The sequence below is a fragment of the Leuresthes tenuis genome, unplaced genomic scaffold, assembly GCF_036924035.1.
Source record: "Leuresthes tenuis unplaced genomic scaffold, fLeuTen1.0.hap1 SCAF_6, whole genome shotgun sequence".
Taxonomy (NCBI): Eukaryota; Metazoa; Chordata; class Actinopteri; order Atheriniformes; family Atherinopsidae; genus Leuresthes; species Leuresthes tenuis.
Window position 1 is genome coordinate 24,236,947 of NW_027325360.1, and position 21,755 is coordinate 24,258,701.

A 21,755-nucleotide genomic window follows, 5' to 3' on the forward strand; every position below is an offset into this window, starting at 1 on the left:
AGATATTTGTAACAATACAAAGTCTGCTGCTGAATGATTTATCAACAGCAATGAGGAGCTTGAAAAGGAGAAACTTACCTGACTGGCATATTTTCTCTTCACAATCAAGTCCTATTAAATCACACTTTTCTGCACGATGTACCCTTTGCTGGACAATCTATAGATTCTCACAAGAAAAATTTACTGAGCCTGCATCATTTCATAATTTTTGTCTGTGAAATAGAGTGAAACGGAAAGTATATGGCTGCTGGATTAGGAAATGTAGAAATTAACATATCTGTAATGCAACTGCAATATGGTTCATCCATATCAGATAAATATGTAGACAGAGCAATCAAAGTAAAAGCTTTTCACGCAAAAGTAGTGCTACCAAAAAGGCAATCACCACTTCTCATTGTGTTTAGAGTCAAAGACCATAATGTGACTTCCACTGATCCATAAAATCATTAACAAGAAGCTTTTAACAGGTTCCAAGGACCCCAGCTCACTTTTTAAATAAAATATAAACAAGAGAAAATATCAAACCCATTAATCTTTCATTAAGCTCGCCGGATAAAAAAGAATCGCTTAAAGTATCATTCGCTACCATCACTGCGAGTGCAAAAGCCCCCTGCTAACATCAAAGGCTTCTCAAAGAAACAGAGTGGGAGAGAGTCAGTTAGCTGAATTTGGCTGAGAACCAGCATCTGGTTGGGTTTAATTTTGACTGACTCATAATAGCGGTGAAGAGGAAATGGGGACCCGATCTTTAATGGTTTTTGGGGCACTGAGGCCTTGTTGCGCAAACACTCGCATAAACAATGCACTGCTGTTGTTGAAAGAGCCGACTAATTCAGACTCCATGTTGACAAAGGTGGGGAGCTCATCCTCATCTTTGTTGGACTGAGAGATCAGAAGCTTGTCACTGATAAAGAATAGGAAGACTCCATTTCAAATACACACACACACTCATGCACTTGTGCACTGGGAGGCGTGGCTGGCATATTTGCGTGGGCTATGTAACAGCACTCTGAGAACTTACTGATCCTGCCTTGTTTGTTTGGGTGGGGCATCTTGAAACTATTTAGCAACTCTTTAATGAACAGTCAGGGAACAGTTTGGAAAATCTTTATTTAACAATTTGATAAACACTACCGCTGTGACTGCGAAGCGGCTATTGAGGTTCACGACACACTCGATATTTGTGTACTTAGTAATGGCCCTTGAAAGATAAATTGGCCACTGTTTACTTTACATAAACACTAATGCTGACTGCCTTTCTTTTACAATAACTCTTTTGCAGTCATTTAGATGCTCTAAATCAGCCTTGCAGGATCCCAAGTAGGTTAATAATATGCAGTGGATTTAGGTTTGAGTGTCTGAATTGCTGCTATACTTAATAATTGTTTTGGCAGGAAGTAACAACTATCAAAGTATAATTCCCTGACTTGTAACCCTGTGCCTGTACACTGTCATCAGAATGAGGAAGTCATTCATTTTTGTCTCCTGTGCACAAAACAAGGGATTTGCTTCAGATACCCCCTACATTACATGAGTTAGTCATGGCTCATACTGAATTAAACATGGGAAGAAGAGTTTCTTTTTATCTACAGCCAAACTGCTAAATCTGACCACTGCAACTGATACTCGCCCTCTTCAAATCCTGCCTTTGATAGTAAAATCGCTGGGGCTTCAAATGCATCAGTTTATGCTCATTTTTATATGTTTCACTTGAAAACTCTGGTTGATGTTTGCAGCTGAAAAATAAAGTCATATGAAAGCAAAAAAGTATTCTCCCTGCAGACCAAACATGTTATACTTTAATCATTTGTTTGCTGCACAGGTGGATTCAATCAACCAACACTAGGGTGACACATTTTCTCAGATGGGTGCAATAATGATTGTAGTTGACGTGAGTAGATAGGCATATATAATCTCCCACAATTTTTTTTAGTTAGATTAGGTAAATAGTGCTCTGTTCAGCTCAGAAATTTATAGATGTGGTTTTGGTTTGTGGGACTATTCTTTGCTGGTGTGAAGTTGTGATATTTTTGGACAAGTAGGGATGAAAGCCCAAGGTCCTGTGGCTAATGAGATACCGAGGCAGTGGGAATGAAGGTTTTAATTACTGCCCAGGACTGGTCCATAGGGGGTGATTGCTGAAGAGCATGCTGAGTGTCCTAGGCTGGGAGTTCAGACTGATGCCAGTCATGCTGTGCTTGGCTGCCTTTGATGCTCACTCCCCTCTGCTTTATTCCCACATTGTGCTTATTAGATTCTTTGCCGCGGATGCTTCACTGCACCTTTGTTTAAACCAATGCTTTGGACAAAGAGAAACACAACCACTGAGAATTTAGCTTTAACCCCCCCATAAAGTTTCAGTGATGCAGAAGGCAACTTAATCTTCTCTGAAAATTAAATTTGGGGTACTCCCATTGTGCTGTCGCTGTGTCGCTCTGGAGAGTTTGCGTGGTAGAGATGGTTTGAATATTTTTTTTTTGCAGCACTGTCCAAGGTTTAGTATCAAACAGATAGCCTGTTTAAACTAAAATGAGCTTTACAATGAGCCTTTCACCTTAAGGAAGCTTCCTGCTTGTTGTATGCACCCATTTCATGGGACAGGAATACTGTAGATTCCTGAGCAGGCTGTGAGTCCTCCGTATCCTCAGCTGCTACCAGCGGGAGGGTGTAGCTACGTGCCTACTCTCTGTTCTCTTGTGGCCCAGCTGTGGACCAAGCCTTTGTTGACTTTTGAGAGATCACAGTGAGGCAGCCTCACTGAGGGGGATCTGCTTCTGCTGTGGTCAGCATGGGCCTCCACCTTCTCTTGCTACCTCGACACCCTGCCTCCCAAAAAGAAGAAGTGAAAAAATATTGGTGGCAAGCTAGTGTCTAAATAAGCATATTTAGAAGTTTAACATTTCAAAAAAGATTGCAGGAATTACTTCGTCTTGCAAACTGTGAAATGATTGACAATTTTGCTTTCTCTTTATGGTTTTCAGGGAACAAATCTATGCCTATTGAATCAAATCTTTTTCTCCACAGATTTCCTGTCTGTATACACAGTCTAAAAGTCAAGGCCACCAGCCAGAAGTTTTTATCAAAGGAGCAGGAAACTGTACATTTGCCAAGTGCTGTAAGAACTAAATGGAGCTGTATCGGTTCTGTCCTTGGTGCTCAAGCTTGCAGGAAGTTTTGATAAGGGGTTGAAAAATTCCTGTGAAAGGAGTTTTGCATTTTTAAAGCCACCATAGTGGAATGTGGGAACTCAATTAATCAGGGATCATTTGGGACAGCCATCATGAGACATCATAAATCCTTCACATCTAAAGTAGTCACTTTTCTCTGCTTGGTTAAGCCACTTTTTAAGTTGATTTTGACCTACAAACTGCTGTCATCTATCCTTGGACAGATACTTTGTTTCCCAGAGTTACAGCTACTACATCAACATAACATTAGGTTATTGCCATAAGCTGAACCTGTGTCGCTCCACTTATTAAAATTTACCTGGAAACTACCAACATGAGAACTGTTCAACAGTAAGAGGATGCATTTCAAACATTGTCACTTTATATATTTTTTTTACTTATAATTCTGGTTGGTAAAGTACAATTTCTGCCTTATCAACAGAGCAGGGAAGTACATTTTAATCTGAAAATCTCCCAAAACTCTTTTGAAAAAGATAATCATTTTCTCTGTTGCAAGACTGCTTTTGGAAGCAAACGTCTGTGACTGTGACCATGCCAACTGTGCACCATTACTAACAAAGCCAAAAACTGTTTTGGCAAAATCAAATATCATATAAATTAAAACACCACAGCTTGTTTTAGAAACTTTATGCTAACTTCAACAGCTTATTCTATATAGGCTTTGGAAACCCAAGGTGCGCATGTGTTGTTTGTGTCATGCAATGCTTGTGTCCTCTGTAAGGGAAACACACTGATGCAGAGCAGATTAGGTTCCATGGTAGGCAAGAGAATAATCTAATTTTCCTAACCTGTTTACTGATATCATGGCATGTTGGATCCTTATTATTCAGAATCCCCTCTTGCTCTGCAATCAAGGGTTCAAGCTTAATGGAGTCGCTGTGAATTATGTAAAAGGAGAGCTTTGATCTCGTTTTGTTTTTAATGACTGAACCAGGAAATTAGGTTGAAAACAAATGCTATGTATCCATATAGAAACATGTTCATGAAAAGTGTGTATTTTGTGAACGTGCCAGTTTGATATACTAACTGTGTTCGATGTTTCCTTTCATCAGCTTTGGGCCGTACGATCTCACAGAGCATGATTAGCGTAAGCGTGGAATCCACACGACTGGGGGCTGCAGGGCGAGTTTGAAGCCTGAGGCGCATTCATCAACGTCCCTGGCAGGGTGCACCTGTCTCAGCCTCACACTACTCAGCTTGCAGTCATCTCACTGGCCCTGTTTTCTTCTTTTTCCTTCATTTTCCGGCTTTTTTTTTCAATGGCCTTTGTTGTTGTTTTCTTTTCTTTAGAGGTAGTGTTGTTTTTGAAGATTTTTTTGCTTTATAATCAAAACTTTTTCAACACTGCACCTTTGGTGGAAAGGGCTCATTGTTTAGCATTTTAACAATATAATCATTTCAGTAATGCTCAGTTTCAATTGTAACTGTTATGCTACTGGAGAAATATCATGGTGAATTTTTGCATCCGACTTAGCTTTGGCTGACATAGCTCAATCAGACTTGATGACACTGAAGTCCCTGCCTTTAGCTTCATATCCTGTCTTCTTCCAGCAGGTAAACACTGACTAAAGCAGGTCCTCTCAAACTAATCCCTCAGGTCTGAATACGTAATCACTCTTAGATCTCAAACATGAAAGACTTGCATACAGCCTCCTAAAATGCCCTCTGAGGTGCCATGTTCTCTTTTAAATAGTAGAATGTGGAGCAGGGAGGAAAAGTTTGGCAGGAAATTATAACTCATGATCTGGCATCTATTAAAAGAAGGGCATGAGATGCATTTCTGACCTTGTGAAAGTATTCTTAACATGTTTCGGAAATTTTCAATCAAATTGATAAGTTAAATATTCAAGATGTCTCTCAGTCTTGGAGCAAGCCCTCATATCTTAATTAATTAAATGGCCATCTGAGGTTCACACAGAACCCATTTAATATTGATCAATACTTTTAGGAAAAATCATGACTAAAAAAAATAAAAAAACATAATTGTCTTTTGATAAAGATAACACTGTAAAGGATAAATTCCCTTACAGTTTCCTTATAATGGGTACAAACAGGAAGTCAAAAGTCTCCCTTGTGAAAGTGGCGTTCTGGTAAATATTCTTACTTCTACGAAGCTGTGAGATGAAGGCTCAGCAGGCTATTTGTCAGTTCGTGGCTGATCTATAAATAACAAAGAATATGTGTGCTTTAAGTTGAATCATTTTAGTACAGGGAAGTTGGTGTGCTTGTGCTTCAGTCAGAGACGGTGCAATTAATGTCTGGCTTTGCTTCCACCTTGTGGCCAAAGTTGAAATCGTCTAATAATTGAGGAAGAAAAAAATGCACCAGGTCAAACATATCACTGCGCTTGAATAGATAGTTCCTGAACTTTTAAATAGTTTATTTCTGAAAAAAAAAATTAAATATAGTCTGACCTATATTGATTTAAAACCTTGAATTCATAATGGATATATGTTCCTTCTAATTCTAAATAAATATTATAGAAGGGTTAACCCAAATTTTATCGGCGTACTTATTTTTCTTGGGAATGGTCCCCATACCACACTGAGGCGGCAGTTTGTCTCCTCATTCCGAAACAGGTGTACCTAAACAGTTTTGACAAAGTTTCTTCGGAAGTGAGTATCCTTGATTGAATTGATCAAATACTATGTTGACAATTATAGGAAATGTTCTGACTCAGGTTCTTTAAAGAGTTTAAGTTCATCTCAATGTGATTTTTTATGATGATTTTATTTGTTAATGGCATCTGCATAATTAACCTAGACACAACAAATCAATTCAAGGTTCATGGTCTAGGATAATATATTTAACTAAAGTGCCTTAAAAAGCATGAATTGTTATCTTACTTCCACAAATTATTCTCCTTTTTTCCCTCTTAAATTTGCAACGTGATCGTTAGCTTGTACGGAGTTAAGGGTGCTGGAAGACACGTGGGCGTCAAATTTAGCTTCTGTGTGTAGCGGGGAAATGTAGCAGATTGTCTTAGCGGCCTGTTTTGTCCTAAAGTACTTTTTTCGTATGCTAGTTAAGAATATGCTCCATCTGATATTAATTCTGCTTTAAATGTTGAACCTTTCTTCGCTACAGCAGCGAAGTTTAATACTACGACAATGACTGGTCGGGCACGTGCTCGTTCGAGGGGTAGAGCACGCGGTCAAGAGACCGCAGCACCTGGAGCGGTAAGTGCAGTTACCCAGTGTCACATGCTAGTTAATATTGACTCATTTAATTTAACTACTCGAGAAGAAACTTTTTACAGATTATTATTAAGGGCATAATGAAAAGAAGACTGGACTCTGACTGAATCTGGAAATGAAAGAGGAGTTGATGTTGAGGCATTTCTTTAAAAAAATAAATTCAAATACACAGTGATTACACTGAGTGAAACTGGTTTGGAGTAATTAAAGCAACATGAACATGAATAGTGCCATATTGTCATTCCACATATAAAGGCCAGAGTTCACAAAATACTGCTTGCACACTAAAATTAGGTGTATTGTTACTGATATGAGGTCAGTGTAATGACCAACAAATGTTTTTACGGTGAATTTGTTATGAGCCACTTTTCTGACACTTACCCCATAAAGCTGAATGGGTACTGTGCCAAAACTCTAGATGTCCCAGGGCTGCGGCTTTAGCCACAACTGAGAGGCTGTTTTCACAGCCAGTGAGGAGGCTGTAATCAGCTGACATGGAAGCCGAAATGAAAAGCATGACATTCCGCACACGCCATGATCCCAACATGAATTTGGCCTTGATATCTAACACCATTTCTGTGGAATTAGCAAAAAAAGTAGATATGGTCCTCCATGTTACAATCGCCATCCTGTTTTATAAGGCTTAATTTTCCCACAAAGTACGACTTGATCGTTCACTTAACTGTAACTGATATGCTTTCGGATGATTTGGCAAACTTTGAAATGTCATTTGGAAAATGTAGGATTTCATTTGAGATTACTGAGCCGGATTTAGCTGTAATCTGTTCAAAGTTGATTCGACTCCTACTCTACTTTACTCTAGATTAGGTTTGCATTAACATGCTCTCTGATTGGCCAAAAGGATGAGATAAAATGTACATAACATCCATTTCATAACAGTAAACCGTTTATTATCAGTAATGCAATCTACAAGATTAAGATACAACTATGCATAATTATGGGCGAAAACTTTGCATCAGGCAAAGAAGAGTAAAACTAGAGTTGTCACGATACCAAAATAAGTAATCATGATACTATACCAGACAAAGTATCACGGTTCCAGGTGTTATCGCGATACTGCGGCCTTTTTTTTTTTTTTTATGAACTGCAATGTATTTGTACAAGTTATAAATACTTATTAATTACTTATGTTGTTATGTGCATGATAAACATAATACTAATAGAAATAATCGACTTAGGATAACAAATCCTGTCTTTTTAAAAAATCTATTTGCCAATAACGCTTCTTCTACAACATAATAAAACCGGACAAAATACAATAAACAGGAACTGATTCCTTGTGACAACTATATTTTATGTATTTTCTAGGTGCTTTAACATCTTTTAACACTTCATTCTTCAGCCTGTACACATTATAGCCTAATATTAGCCAATTAGAAAATAAACGGGAAATACTGACCTGGTATTCGACACATAAATCTGGGTGACGAAACTACAAGTTGTCACCCAGAATCTTGTTTTGTCTCATTTGGCTCCTATAGCTTGGTGGCAGCGCCTGCGCGGTAACGGCCATCGTCTATTGCTTTATCACGGTAGCACCATTGTGTAGAATTTCTAGTATAATAGGAACCGTAACGATTTGGCAGGGTATCATGCAACTCTGAATAAAACACTGTTTGGCTGTGGCCTGTAAAGGTGGATTGAAGCTGTTTCTGCTGGGAGCCTTGATGTTGAAAGAAAAAATATGAACATAATCTCAAACAACATTTATAGGGAAATGTTTCCCTTTTTTTGTAGGGCTGACCACACTCCCATCCACTTTGATCAGCTCCATGTCGTGTTCCTTCTTCTTTCTTACTCACCGGGCATATCTCAAACCTGCAACTAAATCAAATCATATCACGTTTATTTATATATCACATTTCATGTACAAAACAATTCAAAGTGCTGTACATAAAATAAAAGCATTGCAGCGCATAGCGGAGCAGAAGAAGCATTAAAAATACGTAAAATAATATAAAGAGAAACAAATAGTTATTAAAATGATTAAAAACAAGCAACAGTCTAGATAAATTAAGATACCGTGCAGATTTCATGCATAGACACATGAGAAAAGAAATGTTTGTAGCCTGGATTTAAAAATGTCTACATTTGGTGACAGTTTAATCTCCACTGGCAGTTTGTTCCACTTGTTTGCAGCATAACAGCTAAATGCTGCTTCTCCATGTTTAGTCTGGATTCTGGACTGGACCAGCAGTCCTTGGATCTAAGAGCTCTGCTGGGTTTACATTCTCTGAACATATCGCAGATGTATTTTGGGCCTAAACCGTTCTGGGTTTTGTAAACCATCAATAGACTTTTAAAATCTATTCTGTGACTGTCTGGAAGCCAGAGTAAAGATTTTAAAACTGGTGTGATGTGTTCAGATCTTTTAGTCCTGGTTAAAACTCTAGCAGCAGCGTTCTGGATGAGCTGCAGATTTTGAACTAGTCAGGCTTCCCCGATAAATTGCTTTTAATCAGATGTACAACACATCTGCAACTTCTGAGACAAATGTCCATTCAGCTTAAGTTTATAGTTGCATTCTTAACCAAGCTTTCTAAACATAACTTTGCTTGTGTCAAATAGCATTTTTTTTAGCTACAGGTAGCCTACCTGAATCTGCAAGGAAAGTAGATCTAAGATGTCCCTCACAGCAGAGCCTTTGGTACGTCATTAGCAGTCAGCATTTAATGCTGCAAGGAACACACTCACCTGTAGGGATGAAAACCAAGAAGACTTTTTATTTCTGATTGATCCGGTTCCTTATCAGTTATTTATCTGTTCTCATCTCACTTTTCTACAAAGAAACAAGTACATTGAACAGGTTTTCAGCTTCAAAAGAACACTACTATCTGAAACTTTGGGTTTTGCACCATTACGTCCATACAGATAAGAACCATAAACTGTTAAGATTAAAATAAACAAGCAACATGACAATTTCAAAACGGTTGTTTTCATTGCCAAGGACTCCTCATGAAAGAAGGCTCGGACTGAATGTGGGAAGTAAACGCTAGCTGAAGTTGGCACATTTCTTTAAAAGAAAAACAACATTGATTGCACTGTCGGTGAAGCTGGTTTTGAATCATTAGAGACACACATGAACTCATATAGCACCATGTTGCCATCCTGTAGTTTTAGCGCCATGCGGCGTGTCTGCCTCTGTTCTACACTAGTTTTTACATAATTTGATTAATTTAATCCCCCCTCCATGTCTATAATTTTTTTTGTAATTTTCTAAATCAGTCTGAAATCTGACAAACCCTAAATGTGGATCATCTGCTTTCATACCTAACTCGGTGACAGAATAGTGACTCGTTCATCATTTTAGCATAAATTTTGCAGTAATGTGCAGTAAATGTGAAGGTAGCTGTCAACAGCCTGAGAGTTAATGCTATATGTCGCAACAGTTATTTAGTTATCATCCAAAAAAGAGCAAAATAACATTTTCATTTTGGCTTTCTTTGTCAAGAAAACATTTGTAGGCACGGTGTCCATTTTATGAAGTAGGATTGTTACTCAGGATCTGTTCTGTCGGTTAACAGTAGCACTCGTTGCGCATACATCCTCATTTCTCTTGCATTCAGCTTTGTCCAGCCCTTTAAATGTTTGCTTCTCCCGTACTCCCTTGGCTCACATATACAGTATATTCACACAGCTAAATTTCCTATAAAGCTGTTCTCAATCCCATATATTGAAATTGCTGTTTGGCTCAGGTCAAGTACATTATGTCATCTGATAAGCATGCCATCAAAATAAGTACTGTGCTTTAATTTTAGCTATATTTGAATATAAAGTTCACATCGTCAACACTCAAAGTTCTAGCTCAACACTGCTGAAGCGGCTCACAAACGCAGCTACCTTTCATATAGCAGCAGTCCAGAGGCAGAGAAAGGCAGAAATATGGCAGTGGCTGGTGTATAAATCCTCAATTTGGCAAGACTGGTTTTGTTTATCTCCTTTTATTCTGCAACATGAGTTTTGAATTGATTAAGGAAAAAGGAATTGTGTGATTTGTGAGTTTTATATTCAGAGTAGACTTGCGAGCCCTGTGTGTATAATGGCGTGTATTTACTCATTTGACAGCACCTGTCGGCATCCATGGAACGGAATAAAGTCTTGTTGTATACTCTGGCAGTACTAACTGCATTTTTATTGCTGGACATTTCTCAACCCTCATCAAATGAGCGATTATGTTCTAGTGTAAATCTTTAGGATGAGACACTAATTTTCTTTTATTTCTTTAATTTTCTCTGGCTGACAAAATGCAGAAGGAAATAAATAAATAGTTGTTCTATTTCTACTTGTTACAAGATTAAACTGTTCCCTCTCACATAATAGACATTCACAAAGTTATTTCTCCACAACTCAAATCATTTAGAAAATATTAAAAAAAATGTACCTCCTTTCAGAGCCAGGCCCATGAGACTGCACCAGCACCCGCCCCTCCAGAGGGAGAGCTGGTTGGCAGAGGGAGGCAGAAAGGTGCTCCAGGAGCTTATGCTGCTGAAGGTACAGTCGGAGTCAGGTTTTATATGTTGTGTCAAACTAACAAACATTAACTAAAGCAAGGACTGAAGTGCAGAAGAACTGACCACGTGATAGTTAGTCTGATTTTGAAGCTTATTTAAAGGGGAGCTCCGGTATTTTTAAACCTAGACCTTATTTCTGGCATGAAATACGTTTATCTACTCACCGAGAACAGTTTGGTGAAAGTCGGCGTCCTTCGAAAGCTATTTAGAAAACTCGCAATCAGCTTATATACATATAACGGAGTTAATGGAGCAGGGATGATGCAACCTCTAAATAAGGCATTATCTGTCTTTATTTCATCAATACTTTAAGACGAATGAATGAACGAAGTGTACTATAGCTCTGTTAGCACATAGCTACTGTTATGTGGCTACTTGCAGCTATAGGAGAGCTAACAGAGGGAATTCTACACACACCTCTACTGGGACCACTTCATTCACACACATGGCTGCAGCACAGCTCATTCACTCCAGTAAGAACGTCCATCTTACTCAAAGTCGTCGTTCACATGGTCAAAATTTGATAAATATCCCGCCATGTTGCACAAAACTAGCAGTAGCAAACTCTGTGTGAAGTTAGCCGACTGTCACAGAGAAAGGAGTAAATAAACTGTGCTCCGGGGGGCATGTGGATTAAGTGGTCCCAGTAGAGTGCCTGTGTAGATAAATTTTCATGCCAGAAATAATTTCTAGGTTTAAAAATACCGGAGTTCCCCTTTAATTCGCCGCACCATGGTGATGAATATTATTTGGCAGTCCTTTAAAACAAAACTGTCTATTGTACATTCCAAGGACTGTAAAGCTACAATATATTTAAACTTGGTGCATGTTATTTAGATTTTTCTAAGAATTGCAATACTGTTTAAACAGAATGGTTCTAAGAGTGCTAGTATGGGTTTCACCAGCTGTCCTACAGATTTCAGCTGGGTTTCAGCAAGTGAAACTGGGAGAGAGAGGTGGACGTCGGCGGGATTTTCATGATACAGGAATCAACACCAGACAGGCGATGGAGCATGTGAAGGAATCAAAGTGTGGTCTGTCATTTTGAATTAACTTGCACCAACCCATTCAGATAATGTACATTTTATTACCCTGGAGGAGTGTTCATTTATTCTTAAAATTGTGTGTGCACATTTCTCTAGGAACATCTGGCGCTGTCATTAGGTTGTCAGCAAACTTCTTCCGCATTCTGTCCCGCCCTCAGTGGGTTCTGTATCAGTACCATGTGGACTTCAAACCACCAATGGAGTCTCGACGCCTGAGATCTGCCCTCCTTTTCCAGCATGAGCAAGTGCTTGGCTTAGCACGAAGCTTTGACGGTGCTCTGCTTTTTCTGCCTCACAGATTGCATGGCAAGGTACAGCATGTGTGGATACAGCTGTTTCAAACAGCAAATTAAAGTAATGAAGTAGGTGTAATTTGATTTGATGGCTCTGTGTTTATTCCAGTGTAAGAGCAGTCAAATAAATTTTGTTTCCATCAGAGTAATCTAGGTTTCTCTGTCATGATTAAATGTTTAGGAGACTGTGCTCTACAGTGAGACCAGGAATGGAGAGAAGGTTCAGATAACAGTCACACTGACAAATGAACTGCCACCCACATCGCCAGTGTGTATTCAGTTCTACAACATCATATTCAGGAGGTCAGTTGTCCTGGTTCAGCCCTTTAAAAGACCTGAAATGAGAAGGTCTCTGTAGGTAATGCATCAGCTAAATTGAAAAGAATTTCTTCCAATAACTAGATTTGTAGCTGCTCCTTCTCATTGTAATTTGGATCAGTGAAAACTTAGAAATGTCTGTCATGGTGTTTAATTTTTACAGGATCTTGAGAATCCTCAACATGCAGCAGATTGGACGCAACCACTACAACCCCAGTGATCCTCTCAACATTCCACAACATAAGTATATCAGCTGTTTTTCCTCTTTGTTTTGCAAATCATACATATAATTAGCAAATGCAATCTACCTGAAAAGTCTAAGCTGTTATGGCTGATGTGTAAACATGAAAGTAGTGAAGTCCTTCTCCACTGATTTTTTTAAAAATTTTTTTAATTTATTTATTTGAACAAATTTGTATTTATTTTGTGTGTGTGTGTGTGTGTGTGTGTGTGTGTGTGTGTGTGTGTGTGTGTGTGTGTGTGTGTGTGTGTGTGTGTGTGTGTGTGTGTGTGTGTGTGTGTGTGTGTGTGTGTGTGTGTGTGTGTGTGTGTGTGTGTGTGTGTGTGTGTGTGTGTGTGTGTGTGTGTGTGTGTGTGTGTGTGTGTGTGTACTTGCACACTTTGGAAATCTAAATGTTTGAAAGTGTGTCCCATTTTCAAAGTAGATGTCTTGCCATCTGCATTGTACATTTTAAATGAAAAAGATCTCAGCTCCTGAGGTCTACAGATGATCAAGAAGGAACTATACTGACAAGGCAGTTTGTTGTTTCTGCTAACATACATCAATGATCGTTTTAGAAGCAAATTTTTGGCCCGGTTATTTTTTGGCTGTACTTGAAACTGCACTTGTATTGTTAAATTGTTGCCAACTATTTTATTTTTTCCCTCAATTGCTGCAATAATTTTCCAAATCAGAAATTGCCAAACATCAACACCTCCTGATTCTGCCATCTCATGTGACATGTTCTTGATTATCTGTATAAATATGTTTACATTTGGGTTTGTTGTCTTGGGATTGTACATATTTCATAAACTAAACAACAAATTTTCTGAAATGAACAGATAATGGAGTAGTTAAAAGCAGCCCTCTTCACAGGGAGAAGTTAGAAGCAAAAAATTAAGGTCAAACTATTAAGAATTACATCTTCGATGAAAAAGAGTGATTTTCTTTTCTTTTTTTTCTTTTTTTCAAATTTCAGGCTGACCATCTGGCCAGGCTATAGCACCACCATCTTGCATTATGAGTCTTCCATCATGATGTGCACTGACGTGAGCCACAAGGTGCTGCGAAGTGAGACGGTGCTCGACTTTATGACTAACCTGAGGCATCAGTGTGGAAACCAGCGCTTCGCCGAGATCTGTGGCAAGGAGCTTATTGGGCTCATAGTCCTAACAAAGTAATTTCACACCTAAATGTATCATATTAAACAAGTCTTGCATCTTTCTAATGTTATACTTGGCAGTTCTAAATGTATGGTAACCCTGGTGGTTCACAGCTGCTACTGTCTGCCTATTCTCATTCCTTTAGTGATGCTGTTGGTAACGGACAGAAATAACAGCTGTTGAGTGTAAATCCGTATTTATTATTATTCAAAAAGTGAAGAATGGAGAGTTGATCAGTTGTAACCAGGTAGCGGTCATGAGACTTTAACCCTCCTGCTCGGATGCAGAGAAAGGTAATAATAAGCTGATATAAATTCAACACTTAATCATATTCCACGTGGTTTTGTGGATGCTTTTATCCAAAGCGACTTACTTAGATAGGCAGATAGGGTAAGGGGGTTGTGCCTAAGGACCCCTACTGGAGACAGTACCTTTCATGCAGGGGATTTGAACCCAGATCTCCCACATGAAAGGTGGCAATCATACCACTACACTATCCAGTCCACTGGTGGTCCATGTGGTGTAAGACCTACGCCAGTTCCCCTTCAGTGACATCAATTTGATACAATTAAAGGAAAATCAAGCTAATATGTTTTTAAGGTATGTTTTGCAGTTTGGTTAGGTTTTGTAATATTTCTTTCCCCATGATTGTTATCAAGTTAAGTGTTCCGCACCTAGAGATACTCTGTTGGAGGAGCCATCTCCAGAGCGAACGTAGAGGGACACAACTGTGGAACATCCAGAGAACATTTCAGGACTCCAATACATGTCAAGTGCTTTATTTCCAATTTCAGGTACAATAACAGAACCTACAGGATTGACGATATTGCTTGGGATCACACTCCGAACAACACTTTCAAGAGAGGAGACGCAGACATCTCCTTCAAGAACTACTACAAGACCGTAAGTGTCGATACTCCCTAAGTTGGTCAAACGGGGAAACTTGTACACAAGCCTTCCTACTCTGGCACGTACACAATGACTGACGTAAAGAAGATGCTAAAATGCTGTGACTCAAGTTGGAATTGTGCACAATACATGCCTGACAATGCAGTGCATAAAATGTTAGGAATAGATTTGCTGTTGGAATCTTCTGGTGTGTACCCGAGTGTAAAATGGCCTCATCATGAACCATTCCTTTTCCTCTCGCCTCTTACGTGTATCATTTGTCTTCATAGCAATATGGCTTGGACATCACTGATGGGAACCAGGTGCTGCTCATCAGCCATGTGAAGAAGATGGGTCCTGCTGCAGGCCCTCCTCCTGGCCCAGCCATGCTTGTCCCAGAACTGTGCTACCTCACAGGTTCAACCTTTCTCAACTTAAACCTAGAAAAAAATTTTCACCTATTACAACAATATCAAATGTGTATGAGCATGAAATTTTGCAGAATATTTCAATAAATAAATCGACGATGAATGCAGACCATGTGAAATACTTGTTGCAGCATAAGTTGGTTCCAAAACTGCAGTCTGTTCAGATGTCTTCCACAGTAAATCATAAATGTGTGTAAACGTAAAGTAAAACCTCTGTTTTGCAGGTTTAACTGATAAGATGCGTTCAGACTTCACTATCATGAAAGACTTGAGCTTGCACACCAGACTGAGCCCAGAGCAGAGGGAGAAACGTCTCGACAGATTCATCACTAACATACAGAAGTAGGTGTATGATATCTGAGCAACCAGAGGAGTATGTTTTTGTCTCATTTAATCTGTTTTTAACCTCAGAACTGTTGCAGGTATCCAGTAGTCGCGTGTCTGTCGTGCACGAGCCGGTTCAGAGAGACGGCTCTTTTAAGTGAACGATGGGTTGTTTTTGTTTTTTTACTTTTCGCTTTTGGAAAAGTACCTGCGGGCGTTGGCTACGGGTGTCATGTGCATGCTGTGCAACCAACCATGTGAGGATTGATAAGGATCCTACCACCAAGCAGGGAGGGGCGGGGGTAGCAGCGCTGAGACGGTGACAGGAGGAGGAGGAGGAGGAGGGGGGGGGGGGGGCGCTGAAAGAGAGGAGTGTGGTGCAAAGATGACTGAAAGCAGAAAAAGATGTCGCATTTGGATGCATTTTGACAGTTGTCAATAGCTGTCCTATTTTAATTTCTATGCTTAGGTTCTTTTATAGCCATTTTCTACCTGCTTTGTGTAGCAAAGTGGTTCTTCAAGCAAGTTAGAGTTACAAGGGATTTTACAACTTTAAATGGCTACAGCAATTTATTGACATTAAGTGTGTTCAAATCACAAGTCAAAACGGCGCTAAATTTGGTTGAATTTTAAAGGTATAAGGGGTAAAATGGAGAGCTGTTTGGGAGCAGAAAGAGCAGACTCTTCTTGGTGAGCTGAGCCAAATGATCCGGCTCACTAAAAAGAGCCAAAATTCCCATCACTGGTATCCAGAGCTGTGACGATGTGATTTCAAAGCTTTGAATCCCAATTAGTCCCGACTGGCTTTTTTTCCCCATCAGTGGAGAGATGCAATTTATGAAATGTTGATATCGAACCCGTCACATATTCACCTTGGAGACATGAATTTGTGACATTTTAAAATGTCTGTAATCTGTAATTTAAGCCTCTATACATGGGTTTTCTTTGAAATTGTCTTTTTTTTGTCATGACAATAACTGGCTTGGATTTAAATCCTGAACATTATTTCTTAGGAATGCTGAAGCACAGGCAGAGTTGGATAAGTGGGGACTCAGCTTTGATAAGCAACTTCTAAATCTGACTGGCAGAGTCGTCGGAGGAGAGAGGATTTTCCAAGGATCAAAATCGGTAATGCAGTTCTGGTTGCATAACTTTGTTCATTTGATTGAATTAAGTTGACTATGATGTAAATTCAGATATTTATGCGATATGGTTCCTAGTATGACTACAACCCTCAAACAGCCGACTGGTCCAGAGAGATGCGCGGGGTACCTCTGATCAGTGCTCCCCCACTGAATAACTGGCTCATGTTTCACACCCGTCGCAACGGCAATGAAGCACAGGCCCTCCTGCAGACCCTTGGCAAAGTCTCAGGTCCGCTGGGCCTCCACATACAGAGAGCTGTCATGTAAGTTCAGTGTATACAAGGTATAGGTTTATCATTATGGAAAAAATATTGATGATCCTCGTTTTGAGAGCCCAAGTAGAGCTATGTTAGGTTAGGTCGGGTGCAGCTTTGTCTCTGTATGATAATGGAAAAATACAAAACTGAATTTCATTGAATTAGTTGAGAGTTGGAGCAGTTGAAGTTTTTGAAGTGGATCCGGATCGCTGTTTTATTTATTTGGTTATGACTGGTTCTGGTAGAGATTACATTATTTTAGTGTAATCCCAGTTTGCTTCAAATACATTGTTTTAATTCTAATTTAATACAAAATGTAATGTAATTTCATGTAATTTCATCAATGGTTATTTTTTTCCTTTTTTTAACTGCAGGATTGAGTTTGATGACCATAAGGAGTCTCTTCTCAGAGCCTTACAGCAGAACGTCGGACCCCATACACAAATGGTTTGTTTAAATGATCAGATGTTTTATATTAGACATGGAAAACTACCCCTGTTTATACTTTTAACACCTGCATATTTTAGTAATTTCTTTAGATATTTCTTTATGAACCATGGAGGAGCAGTAGGATTTAGTTCTAGCAGCTACTGGCTGAGGCGCTGAACTCCTAACACTGATTCATACAACTTTCCTGGCAACAAACTTATTTTTGAAGATGCACAGCCTTGGCCTCGCACTTAGCTCTTCTTTCTGAAGTACATGGACACAACAGCACTGTGGCTTGTTCTTTATTTAATGCCCAAACACACATTGGAAATGTGGAGCAAATAAATGTAAACATCACTGTAGGCTTTAAAACACAAGATTTCAAATGAACTGGAGTCTTTTTATATTCTGCTCTGAAATTGAGAATTTGGCAATCCTTCACCCCAATCAAAGCTTTTGACTACATACTTTATTACATGAAGTATCACAGAAATATATTGTTGGTTACCAGCATTGATTGATATTTGAAAGGTACTCATCTTTAGTCAGCAATAACATGTACAACCTCGTATTTGTAATGATAGAAGGTTTAGAGATGTTAAAAAAATGAACAAAGCATTATTAGATTTTCTGGTGTGTTCCATTTATTAGGTGGTGGTAGTCCTCCCCAGCAACAGAAAGGACAAGTACGACAGCTTGAAGAAGTTCCTTTGTGTGGACTGTCCCGTTCCAAGCCAGTGTGTATTATCCCGCACCCTCAGCCGACCTCAAGCACTCATGACCGTGGCAACCAAGATTGCAATGCAGATCGTGTGTAAAATGGGAGGAGAGCTGTGGAGTGTGGAAATTCCTGTAAGTCCTGTTGGAAAGCACCTTTTTTTCTTTGTGCTTGTTTGCCATCTTTACTTTGTCTTCTCCTCAGTTCTTTATTCTTGTTAAGGTTAAAGATGTCATTATATAGAGATTTACTCGTGTCTTTTAGTCAGTTTTGATCATACAACTAGATTTTTTTTTTTTTTGGCTGTACCTTGGATTTCTGTGACTTGGTTTTGAAATTGTGTCTGAAGCGACGTTCCTTAAGTGGCACTGCTAAAACCTTAAGGTTTGGGTCAAAAGATGACAGACCATGGTGTTTCATTATTACATTTTCTGATTGGTTGGTGCAGCTCAAACAGCTGATGATTGTGGGCATCGACTGCTACCATGACACCATCGCTGGGAAGAGATCCATTGGTGCTCTCGTGGCCAGCCTTAACAACACAATGAGCAGGTTAGTATCAGAAACACAGCTGGCAACTGGGTTTGCCTTTATGGCATATTCCCACAGTGAATTAAAATATGCTTAACATATGCACAAATGGGTATTCAAGTAGTTTTATGGGCTCTGAGTTTTTGACATGACATCAGTAATATCTCCAATTTTTCTGTTCAAGATGGTTCTCAAAGTGTGTGCTGCAGCACAAAGGCCAGGAAATCATGGATGGATTGAAGATGGCCTTAGTTGGCAAGTTGCTTTGCTCACTTTCTGTCATTTTTACGGCAGACTCATCGGCATACTGAATGACTGTAACTGACAGCGACATTGTTTTCCAGGTGCACTGAAAGACTACCTGAAGTTCAACAACTGCTTGCCTTCACGCATCATAGTGTACAGAGATGGCGTGGGAGATGGCCAGCTGCACAGTGTGGTCAACTATGAGGTTTCGCAGATCATGGACTCCATCAAGTCCATGGGGCAGGACTACGAGTGAGTCCAAACCTTCTGTTAAAAAGCCCTAAAAGCAGCTTCATGTAGTTGCTGTTTGGTACATTTCGAATGTTTCTGACACTGAGCACAAAACGCTTGTATGTGTCAGCTGAAATCAGTTAGAATTTTGGCTTCTTTCTTCTACCTTTCTGTAGATATTGATTAGGGAGCTCACAAAACTAGAGTTGTCACGATACCAAAATAAGTAACCACGATACTATACCAGACAAAGTATCACGGTTCCGGGTGTTATCGTGATACTGCAGCCTTTTTTTTAATTGTTTTTTATGAACTGCAGTGTATTTGTACAAGTTGTAAATACTTATTAATTACCTATGTTGTTATGTGCATGATAAACATAATACTAATAGAAATAATCGACTTAGGATAACAAATCCACTGTTTAAAAAATCTTTGACAGTAATGCTTCTACTACAACATAAACCATAGAGGACAAAATACAATAGGAACTGATTCCCTGTGAAAACTATATTTTTATGTATTTTCTAGGTGCTTTAACATCTTTTAACACTTCATTCTTCAGCCTGCATATAGCCTAATATTAGCCAATTAGAAAATAAACAGGAAATACTGACCTGGTGTTCGACATAAATCTGGGTGACGACACTGCAGGTGTTTTATGAGGTTGGATGTGTTGCCTCCTTTGGCTCCTATAGCTCGGTGGCAGCGCCTGCACAGTAACGGCCATCATCTACTGCTTTACCGTCTGTGCCTTGTTTAAACCCACAATAGTTCCAAATGTGGCTTTTGGGGTTTGTTTTTAGTGGTGCCACTAGCACGCTGCGGCAGACTCACCGCTCGGGCCCAGTGCTTCTGCCAGGGTGTGTGTGTGTGTGTGTGTGTGTGTGTGTGTGTGTGTGTTGGCTCGTGTTTGTGACCGCTGTGCGTGCGTCTGGGCGAGACATAACTTTTGTTTTGAAACAAATTTCTGTCGAAGAGGAGCTGTCCACTTGGAGTTCATTCTAGCCGTCAGAAACACACGAACAGCCAATCAGCTAACAGAACAGCCTATCATATCCCAGAGGCCACCAGTAACAGGCAAACAGCCAATCATTCAGCAGCTGTGTAGCGGAAACTGGCACCGTTAGTATAGTAAATCACGGTAGTACCATCGTGTAGAATCTCTAGTATAGCAGGAACCGTAACGATTTGGTACCGCGGGGTACCGTGCAACTCTACACAAAACTGGAGTTGTACATCACAGTTACCAGGTTTTGTTAGGATTTCTCCATCTGCTTGTTGTAGACCCAAGCTGAGTGTGGTGGTGGTGAAGAAGCGCATCAACAGCAGGTTTTTCGCCATGATTGGTGACAAGGTTTCCAACCCTCCACCAGGCACCATCATTGACACAGAGGTCACCCGCCCAGAGTGGTATGTTTGTTCTCCAGCTGTTCTTTCATGGTATGTTGTAGTATGGGAACGAAATGCTATAACAGCTTTTATTAAAATGTTTTAGGTATGACTTCTACATTGTGAGCCAGGCTGTGAGATGTGGAAGTGTCTCACCAACCCACTACAATGTGGTGTATGACACCAGTGGACTAAAGCCTGATCACATGCAGCGGCTCACCTACAAGCTGTGCCATTTGTACTACAACTGGCAGGTGAGCTGGTTTTGAAAAGAATAATTACACGTTTGTGAGATGTTGGAAAGCTATGAAGTTAGATATTTGGGTTTTGCAGGTCTCAAAAATGTGGAAAGTGTCTTCACAGGTTTAAGTTTCACTTTTATTCGCTTCTGTCTGGTGTGTTTATATGATGTTTACACTGAAAGGAGTGGATCTTCATGTGGACAGTGTTTTTACCTCATTTAGTCATGAATAATGACGGTAACGGAAGATCCAATTGATTAATGACCTGAGAGAACAAAGGGCCAGCGGGCTTCGCATATTGAAAAGTGAGATATTGAGTGACTTTTTAATAACTCGGCTGTGGAGATCAGACTACAAGCAGGAGGCCTGCACCTCTTCTCTGCCACCTGACAGAAGTTGCTTAAAGAAAAGCAATTTCAGTCCAGGTTTAGATTTTATTTTTAGTCGTTGAAAATGATTTAAAAATAATCTGTAATTTTACTTTTTTAATTCTGACATTAGGTTTGTGATCAATGCAAAATGTCTTATTGGCGCTTTGCCCTTTTTCATATTCTGGTAAATGTAATTGAGTAACAAAATGACTGTTCAAACATGAAATTGTGTCAAAAATCACAGAACATTAATGGAGATGAGCACAGGTACATGTAATGAACATTTATTACAGTGAAGAAATGTTTGGTGAGCTTTTGGCAACAAAGAAATTAGAACCTGTCTCACTCATTGTGTTTTAGTCTCAGGAGCTGCATGCATGATTTTCTCCTTTTGTGCTTTAGGGGATCATCCGAGTGCCTGCTCCCTGCATGTACGCCCACAAGTTGGCTTTTCTTGTGGGCCAGAGCATTCACAGGGAGCCAAATGTGCAACTGGACGACTACCTCTTCTATCTTTAAGGAAAAAAAAGCATTTAAGGCTCAGACTCGAGTTACCTTGTGCAGGTTCTGTGTGATGGCTGTTAGTTAAGTTTTGT

The 21,755-nt window shown here is 39.6% G+C and overlaps 1 protein-coding gene across 1 annotated transcript; it reads left to right on the forward strand.

The window, feature by feature from the left end:
• Window positions 1-6,296: 6,296 nt before the first annotated feature.
• On the forward strand, window positions 6,297-21,678 carry piwil1 (piwi-like RNA-mediated gene silencing 1). Its single transcript, XM_072387020.1, has 20 exons — window positions 6,297-6,367; window positions 10,798-10,897; window positions 11,823-11,951; window positions 12,060-12,274; window positions 12,438-12,559; window positions 12,738-12,818; window positions 13,774-13,971; window positions 14,752-14,860; window positions 15,136-15,262; window positions 15,498-15,615; window positions 16,611-16,725; window positions 16,818-17,005; window positions 17,374-17,446; window positions 18,080-18,280; window positions 18,595-18,698; window positions 18,862-18,932; window positions 19,022-19,175; window positions 20,442-20,567; window positions 20,653-20,800; window positions 21,562-21,678. The coding sequence occupies exons 1-20, from the start codon at window positions 6,299-6,301 to the stop codon at window positions 21,676-21,678; spliced, it is 2,565 nt and encodes an 854-aa protein (XP_072243121.1). The 5' UTR covers window positions 6,297-6,298.
• The last annotated feature ends 77 nt before the right edge of the window (window positions 21,679-21,755 follow it).

What these genes read in the sequence shown, in the direction of transcription:
- piwil1 (XM_072387020.1), top strand. Translation starts at nt 6,299, where the DNA reads ATGACTGGTCGGGCACGTGCTCGTTCGAGGGGTAGAGCACGCGGTCAA. An exon ending in TACAACATCATATTCAGGAG is followed by an intron (nt 12,560 to 12,737) that starts GTCAGTTGTCCT and finishes TAATTTTTACAG; the next exon opens with GATCTTGAGAATCCTCAACA. An exon ending in CACATACAGAGAGCTGTCAT is followed by an intron (nt 17,006 to 17,373) that starts GTAAGTTCAGTG and finishes TTTTAACTGCAG; the next exon opens with GATTGAGTTTGATGACCATA.